Below are 10,645 nucleotides of genomic sequence, written 5' to 3' on the forward strand. Positions count from 1 at the left end.
AAAGAGGTTTTAGTTTTGTTTGTAGGGACCGCAGGGTTTATACCAGAACAAAAACGATTTTCTATAATTCAAATATTAATGCATTTCTTAAACACCATCAGGGCAAAATTAAGAAAAAAAGATCAGGAGAAAACTGTTTAGTAGATAAAAAGGAAAACTTTTAGAGAAGGAAAATCATATTAGGGCATGCTTCTACGCCGTCGGCCCCGTTGATTTTATCCCCCCCGTTTATACCCCGTTGATTTATTCACGAAGCAATACTGAGATGATTTCAATTGTATCTCCAAGAACATAGGCAACTGACAGTTGGAAAAAAGTAATGAACGCAAAGAAACAGAAAAAAAAAGATTTAAAAAAAAAAACACCTCAGTCTTCGAATTTCTAAGAAAAAAATAGATGGCCTTAAACCTCTTTGAATTTCTAGAACAATTTATAACTGACTTTTTTTCATGAAATCAACCCAATTTGAGACACAGAGACGAAGTTGCACTTCGACTACACAAGCAAAAACATGATCGATAATTCTACTGAGAAAAATTGAATGAATAAAACATTGAGTCTATAAAATTTTTGAAGTGACGCACGGCAATTACGAGTCTACATAATTGCTAAAAGACGCAAGCCAATTATGAGGCATTAGCAGTACCAGTCAATATAAAAAAAAGATTTTACCAATTAACCTGCCTCAATTTATAGAGCGGACGCATTTTAACTAGTATACGAAAAACATCCGACTCTGCCCAGGTTCGACCCCTCTTATTTTGTTGCGGGTCTCCTCCCCTACCTCTACGCAAGACCTTGAAGCTATTTGTAACATAATAGTTTGTGTTAAAATCATTAGCATTGGTTAAACTTAATAGCTGGTTATTGATCAAAATGAACACAATCACAGTAATTAGATTTTTTCGCACTAAAAATTGCGTCACAACAGTATTTGCTGTTTATGTTGGAAAAAAGACAGTTCATATTATCACACAAGCTTTGCTTGTGTAATAAGGATAATTAAAGCTCTTAGAACTTCATGAATATTTATTGATTGACACTTGCTGGATGAAACCAACCTATTTTGAGAAAAATGGATCAAATCAATCGGCAATTTTTATCACCCTCGGAAACCTAAACTTAGGATCCCTTTCTTATACAAAAAAGTCCTTGATGTTTTTCACACCACTTACACTTTCGTTCTTGGACAGCTTTATTTTCTCTTTTCATTTAGCAAATGAATTTGACGTGAAACGAAAAAGAAACCGAAAAGTCGTCAGAAAACTTAAAGACTTTTTGAACAGTATACGACTAAATTTATGGAAATTCGCTCCACTCAGAAACTTTCTAAATGAAAAAAATGTCAAACCCCAATCCTATCAATTTCTGAAAAAAAAATTATTTAATTTTATTTAGATCATTGTTTATTTCACTGAGCTACAAAAGAAAACTTTCACCAAAAAATTATGGTAAAAAAATCATCTTTTAGAATAAATATTTAACACAGAGGCGAAACGGGGCTTCGCACCACTTGCGATACAACAGAAACATGAAAAAAAACAAAAAAAGCCGCAAAAAGGAAGTTTAATCCAGGCAAGCATGCCAGACACTTGAATTTTAAAACAGCAACCATGTCACAAAAATAACAAAAAGAATTAACGCCGACAATCTTTGAGCAGAAACAAACTGAACCGAAAAAAAAAGATTTTTTAAAGAAGTTTAAATTCCCACTTTAAACAAGAATGGACAACATTGGCATTGGCAACTACATTGAATTTATTTACAGCACAAGAAAAATCAATGTGGCAACTAAGTCAACAATCTTTGAGCTGAAATCACTTGAACAAAAAAATGATTTTTTTGTTTTTTTTTAGAAATCTTTCAAGTCCTCCTTGAAACTACAATGAACAGCACTCGCTTGCACTTGCAACTACAACGAAAGTTGCTGTAAGCAACATACAGCAAAAAAAAATCAGCGATGTGTGAACCAAGCCAACAATCTTTGAGCAAACACCAACTGAACCAAAAAAAAAGGTTTCATGAATTTCTTTTTAATTTTCAAGCCCCCCTGAAATTAGAATGAACAACACTTGCACTTGCAACAACAATGAAAATTGCCTACAGCACAAAATCCGTTGTGTTAATTTAACCGACAAAATTTGAGCGACAAACGGAAAACCAGCAATTCGTTTTCTCGGAACTTTTTTTTAGAATTTCCTTGATACTGAAAAAAAACAAGGTCTGGCCACGACTCGAACCCCAGACTTTAGTGTACAAAGGCAACTGATTTACCTCCAGGCCAAAGGGGCAGCAACATGCAACGCTAATAGAAGAGAATATAAGTGAAAAAAGTCAGCTCATTCCAGTTTGGTAACGCGCTTGCTTATCGCCAGCATAATGACTATGAAAACAGTTAATTTTTGCCCGGTTTTGCCGGATATAGCTGGAGCTTTCACGACGTCAACCTGATAAAATACTCGCATTCTTAGAAAATTTAGGATAGATGATTGCAAAGAGAGTAGCGCGGATTTCAAACTCAGTCTTGTGAAAACCACTGCGTAACTGCACGAAACAAGGAGTTTCTTCAACAACTATCGAACATTGAACATATGGCCACTGTACTGCACAAACGCATTTATTAATGAATTAATTTATACCTCCTATTATTTGTTTAAAAATAAAAATTGCAGTTTTTCCTGTATAGCAGAAAAATTGCGAAAATCAAAAACAAAACTTGAAAAGTTGTACAAAATTCAGGAAAATATTGTTGAGCAACTACACAAAACTTTCCAACCAGAGTAACTATCCATCCAATTTTTTGGTGAAATTTTTATCGTATAAAACAAAGTAACTTTCTTGAGTAATTGAAGTTATGTAAGAATTGCAGTTTTTTTAATACTACTTTTATAATACTAGTTTTTATAATACAATTTTTTTAATACTACTTTGCAGAAATAATTTTTTTTCTACAAACGGAAACGTCCAATTGCCATATTCGTAACAAAAAATATCTGAAAAAATCTCTAGATTGTGATATTATTCATTTCAGTTTTTTTCCGAACCCTTAAGTCATACTAAATTCAAACTGCAAAAAGAAATTTTTCTGTGGAATGTTCAAAACTAAGTTTTCTAGTTTTTCTTTGTTTGTCTGCACAATTAGACATTTTTGTTCATATGTGAGTTGGATGGGAACGCCAACTCGGAAACAGTTAACAAGTCGTATTTATTTAAAATCTTTGAGAAACTAATTTTCAAATACTAATCAAATCACGACTGATGTTGCTGAAAAAATTGTGACTGCATTTTAAAATTCCGACTGAATCAACCCATATGAAAAATTAGGTACCCAATTTTATAGATTTTTAAAAAAATATTTAACTAACATTAGTGAAAGAACTCAATGATCTCGAATCGCGTCTGAAAGGGCTGCAAAAACTCATAAATTTTTCAAACCTATTTGACGCTTATTAGTGGCATCTTGATTTGTGCGGAATCGAAGTAAGAAAGCATAAAGACATCAAAATACAAAGGTCCTTCCCAATTAGTGGTCGGTTTGTCAAACTTAAGACGCCATGATTTCCGTAACCGAACACTAGATGTTCAGAAATTACATTCTGAAAAACTTATCAGATAATTTATGATCTAAAAATTATTCATAGAAAAATTAAAGATCAAATTTAAACAAGTATACCGGGTTGCTGTGCAATTAGCATTATATTTCGACCAATTAGTTTTGCGTTGCGTTTTTCAAATTCTTTTTGAATGTCTACCGTTTTTTTTGGTGAAGCTGAAGGAAGATGCATACTTAGTTTTACTTACTGCGTAGTTACTTCAACTTAATTACTATATTTTCAGCTGTTGATCTTGCATAAGCAAGCTTGAAAAAAACTTCGCAAAAATTTCTATTTTCTCCCATACTTCAGACCGCCGAAATATTTTTCTTATAATTCAAGGCCTCAGAAGAGAATCAATTAGAAAGGGACATATTGGCGACCACTATTGAATTTCAAAACAGAACTCGAAAAATCTAAATTAGAAAATATCTAGATGAACATAGCCAAAAAACAGCCTGGAACTGTAGCGAAATCACAGAACCTCATTGAATTTTCAGAATTTTCGTATGACTGGTACTTTATTCATAAAACAAAGTTAACGCGATAAGACTGGATCAACATTATTTTTTGCTCCGCTGCAAAAACTTTAAAAGCCATTTTCTACATAAACAGTTAATCACCTTTTCTTTTTGCGCCATATCCATTTTCGTTATTGGAGAGCTTGATTTGCCTTCCTTTTAGCAAATGAATTGAATTGAATTGAACACTAAAGATAATAAAAGTCACACTACATCAAATTCGATTGATATAAAAAGTCAAGAATCAATTCAAACTTTATTAACCTTTTGCAGAAAAAATTCGCACGAAGTAAATAATTGACAATTAATCATTCATTCATACCGTTTTGCTGGGAAAAGAAAGTCTCAAAAATTGTTCACGCTCGAATTTGATTCTTTACTGCTAAGGTCAATTCATTTGATTAATGTTCTAATTAATGTTCCAAGTTTTCTCTAATTAGATTAATTTAATGAGTGAAAAGTCAAGAAAAAGAGATTCTTGAAAGTCAAGGAGCTTCGATCTGATAAATTTTTCTCTCCGAAAATTGTAAGTTGAAAATTTTCAAAAATTCTATCATTTCTTCGGTTTCCGTGAGTTCATTGGCACTTGAAAACACTATACTTTTCAATAAGTTTTCCAAAAATTTTAATAATCAAACCCTAATTTTATAGAAAAATGCTTCCGCAGGTTATGAGTTCAGATTGTTCATGGCAGAGTTCACAATATTGTAATTCATTTCAATGTCGACAGTTTGCACCGAAACAGAGTCCGTAGAAATAACATCAGTTGCAACTGCTACATCTTCGCTTCTCACTCCGTCTTCGCAATTGGCAGCGGAAACATCATCATCAGTCTGACATCCTATATCAGTCATTTGCCATTTATACCCAGAAAGCCGTGGCCGCGGCAAATTTTCACATGGTCGTTCTTTAGAACGTTCCATAGGTAGGCCAGATCCGCTTAGACTTTGACGATGGTTTATCCCGTCATCACCCGAAGGTCCGACAACTTCGACGTCGGATCCGGAAGGCATGGATCTAAAGGGTTCTCTGACATTCTCATCTTGACCAGGATTTTGTGGCAAAATTGGAGCAACTGGTTCAGAATGAGCCCTTTGGAACTCGGTTGGCGGAATCCTTGGTATATCTTCGATTCCTGCTCTTATTTCAGGCGCGATTTGAGGTCTCTGGTTATTAATTTCCACTTCAACAAATGGTCCTCTAAATCTGACTTTGAATCCAAACCACACAAATATCACCAAGAGCGCGAAACCTAATGCAAAAGGAACGAAGTACCATGATATGTTAGTAGCAAAAGCTTGAAAACTTTGCCCCGCTGCTTCTGCACCGACCACCGCGACAGCACCTACCATTTTCGACCAAACTTTGGCTAACGAAACTCTATAAATTGGCGATATCAAAAGCATTTTGTTCAATTCTAAGCAAGGATCTTTTCCCAGGATCCAATTTAAGACAGACAGTTTATCGCTTTCATTGCAGGTATTGGTGGACATCAAACTCATATCAGTAGCCAGCTCTTCGAGATACGTGCGATACACTGCTACTAGAAAGTCAAAACAGATAATCATAAAACATGTCGACTTCCAACTGGCTCGCAGCATCATTAATCGGGGAATCAAATTATAGCAGGATAGTGAACTTGCCAATATTATAACAACGGTAATTAGGTATAAATGTGAGTCAGGTGCATAATATTCGTAAAATAATCGGATAGAGCTTTTATCAGAAGTTTTGAGGTATTTAAAACCATCAATTAGGGCATCTTGCATATCCTGAAGTTTTTTATTGTCGTGACTATCAATGAATTCAATTAGTTCCTTGACCTGGTCTTTTGAAATGGAAAGAGTTACTTCATATGTGATCGATCTTTCGAGACTAATGTCGCTAGCGCTTGGCATTTGTTTAAGAGGCAACAAAGTGCGTATGAATCGGCGAGTGAACGGGGCTTCTTTAAAGGCCGGATTCCTTGTGATCTCACATTGTCGCTGAAGAACTGTGATATTTTTAGAGGCTTCCTCCAACTTTTTCTGACATTCGTCCGCAACTCGATCCCTCACTTCACATTGGACCGTCTCAGAAGTTTCCTCATTTTGACCTCGTTTGAACATGAAATTTGATTCCTTTAATTTCTTGAAATCAGTTCCAAAAATACTTCCACGGCCTTCCAACACTGATGCTGTGGGTAGAATTATAATGCAAAAAACAAAAGTGCATAGAACGCGTTTCATGGTAACCTTAAACAGCAAGCTCTCAGAATTTTATTGGTAGCCACTAACTATAGCCTCAAACAATAAACTACAAATTCTTACTCAAAACTCAGCATAAAACATTATTGGTAGAAAGCAATAAATTAGGCCAATGTATAAAATTCTACAAAAACAATTCAGACGAAGTTTCAGACAGTCAACTCCAAATCAGCATAGAGCAAACTTATTTACAAACGAATCGTGTATTATTTTTTTAAATAAATACTATATTCTAACAAGACTGCTCGTATCAGTGCGAAGCCCTTAATGCTCCGACAGCCTTGTAAGATCTATAGAGCAGTAATAGCATGAAAAAAAAATAAATGTAATACATAAAACGAACTTTTTTTAATTTGAGATTTTAGGTGAAAATCATCCCCCCACACGCCATATAAGGTACAAAATGATAGACTTCGCTCCTAGTAACAAATCCATTATGGCAAATAAGCTTCCTTCAAGCAATTTGGAAGGATTTCTAAGATGGACTAAATCACCGCTTACGCGTTAATCGCGCGAAATATATCGTGCGTGCATAATTGTCCCAAATGGCCTCTTTAAACCCCCATAACTTTACAAAAAATGATCACAGGTGCAATATCTTTCCAAATTTAAGCTCAGGGCAATAATACCTTTTAAATGATATGAAAAAATTCCGTCAAAAACGGCTAATTAAAAAGTCCAAATTTGTCTGAAAAAAATCACCCCGAGCACAAACATTCCGTTACTTTCGTGAAGTAAGTCGGAACAATTAGCTAGCTTAGCAGTACCTAGAAAAGTGGTGAAAGTAAGAGAAGAAAGACATATAGAATCAAAACTGTTCAAATTGCGTCTCAGTTTTGGCTTTTTGAATGAGAAAATTTAGAGAAGAAGCATCTGTTTTAATGGCGGCAACTCTCATTAACATTCTGAGAAAACGACTGTTATGAAATGGCCAATTGTCAGCAATGACGACATGTAGAACACCCAATAGGTCCATCCGAACGAAACATTGTCGGGGAGTTTAAACTTCTCGCCTCCTATAGCGTCCATGTAAAAGCCAGCGGGGAATAGCACGACAGACACTGAGTTTAGAACGAGAGACAAGGCCGAGCAGACGACACAGAGGCGGCTGAGACAGGTGTTGTTGTTGATTCTGGACCAGCGTCTCACTACGCGGGGAAGAGTGAAGAGGAAGGCGAAGCCCTGGAGGATGGCCGACATGCCGATGAGGACAGAGGTGATCCACCACTCCACCGGCCTGTCATCCAAGTACGAGCAGTACTCCTCTCGCAGGTGCAGTCGGTCGCATTTTTTCAGCAAACCAAATTTCACTTCGCCTGAAGCAGAATAATGATATGATTAATTCCGTTTCAGTAAAACATTCGAATTATTTTTGCCAGAAACATCTGCAACGCTGACGGTTTTTGCATTTGCGATACATTTCAAAACAATGTTTCAAACTTGCAAATAAAACTTAATTGTTTTCGCAAATGAAGCTACATTTACAATTGATTTATGTAATTATTTTTTGCTTTCTTGTAGTTCGAACAAATTAATATTTTGGCGCAACCATATTGAAACAGCTTAGGGCATGCGCAAAATGTTTGATTCAATTGAAAGCATTTAGATTAGACTTGTATGTAGCTGACCTGTGTTGACTGGGTTCTCAATTCGTATCCAGTTCGTGCACCAGAAACTGATCACGGCCATCACACACGAGAGAAAGAGAACTGCCAGCTGCGAGAGCCCTCTAATGTTTGCCATCACAATCAAAAGCAACAAATCGGGTCTGAAAAGCAACAAATTGCAACCGTCGTGCATCAAACGCCACAGAACCATGCTTCAGTCGTCGCAGGGATAGATACATTCACATCTTTGTTTTTAATAACACTCAAACAAAACCAAGAATCCCTTTTTTCGACGTGAACTATTAATTTATTATCTGCCAAAAACCATCAGATATAAAAGCAGTCAAAACATGAATGCAATTTTAAAACAGAGGCAAAGTTTTCTTCACGAGCACAAGCAAAAAACGGCAAAAAGGGGCTGTAAAAACACGACTTATGAAATAAAATGCAAAAAAAAATCCTTGAAAGAAATGTACAAAGTAATCAGACCATTGGGTTCCTGTGCAAATCGCACTAGCACAGAATTAGCTGACAACAATGATTTTTTCAATGTTTTATTTACGTTTCCAAAATTTCCAGTTATAATTTTCTCTACAAAGAACGATCGATTTAGGTGGCGTAGTAAAATATGCATATGCAAAACTAATAGCTAAATAAATTAGCTAGAGAAAAATTAAATTCACTCCTTTATCTTGCAATCCCTCCCGCTTTTATGTTTAGAGGCGGATAGCTGGCTCTAGTTTGCGATGAAATTGAAAACGTCTCAAAAAATCAGAACCAAGCCACCATAATCGAAAAAACCACCATAATCGAAATAAAATCGTGAGCAAAATTGAATTTTTTTAGAAGAATTGAAAAGCTAACAAATGAGTTGTTCTTTCAAGAACTACTAAAAATCATGTTTCGACTTTTTAATGTAATACATCAAAATTATGCTACAGGACTTTTTTTTAGATTAAATCAAGCTTTTCTTCATAAGTATTCATTTCTGGATTCTGTCAAACAAAGACGATTGAAAATTGACCACAAATATTGCACAGGCGAAACTGTATTTCGCGAACATAAGCAAAAACTACAAAACGGCAAACAGGAGCCTCAGATAATTCAACAAAATATTTTAAAAAATCAGACGTTGGAAAAATACAACTAGCTAACAACTGGAATCGAATTACTGATCTTCAAATATCAAGCATTCGTCTTTCTGACAGAGCCAACTGCCTTTACTGCTTAAAGAGTTTGTAAAGCATTTAATACTAAATAGCTGAGTGAATGATAGTATAGATGGCGAAACTTTCAATCTAAACGAACAAGACTGCTCGTATAGCAGGACAAAGCCCTGAATGGTCCGACTGTCCCTTAATTCATATCGAATAGTTTTAGGGAAAAGACAATATTGAAAACCTATAATTTTTGGACTAAATCAAAGTGTGAAATAATGAGTCGTACAAAAATAATACGACCAATTTGCTAGCCTCAATTCAATTTGAAACGATTTTTCTGTGTCGTATAATTCGCCACGCATAAAAATTTTGCGTTACGCTCTCAGCAATATGAAGTAATTCTTCAAAGCGCGCATAATTTAGTCCAGAATATGGCCAATTTGGCAACTTTCAAACGCCAGAACTTTACAAAAAAAATCGGGGGGTAAAATATTTTTTTTTACATTCGAACTCAGGAAGTCGATACCTTCAATCGGGTATAAAAAAGTTTTGTCGAAAACTATTTTTTCGATCGGCGAAAATTGACAGAACAAAAAAACCACACCGAGCATAAATATTCCGTTTTCTTCGAAAGTCGGAACGATAAATCCACTAGGCAACGCTCGAAGAGACCGTGTAAAGCTTCATTTGCCACTATTGCAGACGAAATAGTCAGCATATCCGGAGAACATGGTTGTGAATAAATTTCAATAGAGGAAAAATTGAGAAAAATAATCCAAAATTTTGATATAACAAACCATATATGATACTAAATCAACCCATAGCTTTCAAGCTACCACAACATTTTTTTTGCAAGAAACCAATAGCCCTCACAGATTGTGGTAGATTTTAAAAAGGCTTCGCTTTTCATGTATTCAATGGAATAAAAATAAAATAATGCGGAGCTCGACTTTGAACTCAGCATCGCTGCTTTATGCTATAAAATTGCCGACAAAATGACTACTACCCCTGTATTGGAATACGTTGATTATTTTGATACAACTTGGGTTATAACTATTTTTCGAGGACGCAGGGCGTGTAATTCCCTATTTTACTATAGAAGCAGATCGAAAACGCCAAAAATCGAAGACACAAAATCAACAATTCGGTCGAGGGATGGCACACGGCTTCTAGATGGGTATGATGTATGCTCACCCTACCATTCTTGAAATTCTCAAAATCTTCAGAAAAGAGCAGTCTGTGTTAGAACAAATTGATCAGGCAAACTGAAGGAGGTGCGCCAAAATGGCAAAATACGAAAAAAGCTAGTCAACTCCTTGAGGGCCTCTCGTTCAATGCTGATTTTTAATTTCGTTGTTGTTAAATAACCCTTTCGTCTGCATTCTTTAGATCTAATCAAAGAATTTACTACTAATTATCGCCTGCTACGAAAAGTCTCTTTTTACAAACGCTACGAATGGTCGCTTGCGACGAATTGTCGCCATGCCGTATCGTTATCTGAGTCTGCAATTCGACATC

General features: G+C 35.5%; 1 protein-coding gene across 1 annotated transcript; it reads right to left on the reverse strand.

Moving 5' to 3' along the window:
* Positions 1-3,994: 3,994 nt before the first annotated feature.
* On the reverse strand, positions 3,995-8,150 carry LOC134855941 (modulator of smoothened protein-like). The gene is made up of 2 exons (XM_063872322.1): positions 7,989-8,150; positions 3,995-7,676 (listed from the first exon to the last, which is right to left on the reverse strand). The coding sequence occupies exons 1-2, from the start codon at positions 8,101-8,103 to the stop codon at positions 7,258-7,260; spliced, it is 534 nt and encodes a 177-aa protein (XP_063728392.1). The 5' UTR covers positions 8,104-8,150; the 3' UTR covers positions 3,995-7,257.
* Between the last annotated feature and the right edge of the window lie 2,495 nt (positions 8,151-10,645).

This window comes from Symsagittifera roscoffensis, unplaced genomic scaffold (genome assembly GCF_963678635.1).
Source record: "Symsagittifera roscoffensis unplaced genomic scaffold, txSymRosc1.1 SCAFFOLD_204, whole genome shotgun sequence".
NCBI lineage: Eukaryota > Metazoa > Xenacoelomorpha > Acoela > Convolutidae > Symsagittifera > Symsagittifera roscoffensis.

Coding starts and splice junctions, on each gene's coding strand:
- LOC134855941 (XM_063872322.1), bottom strand. CDS start 8,103: ATGGCAAACATTAGAGGGCTCTCGCAGCTGGCAGTTCTCTTTCTCTCG. Junction 7,677..7,988: donor TGAGAACCCAGTCAACACAG/GTCAGCTACATA, acceptor ATTCTGCTTCAG/GCGAAGTGAAATTTGGTTTG.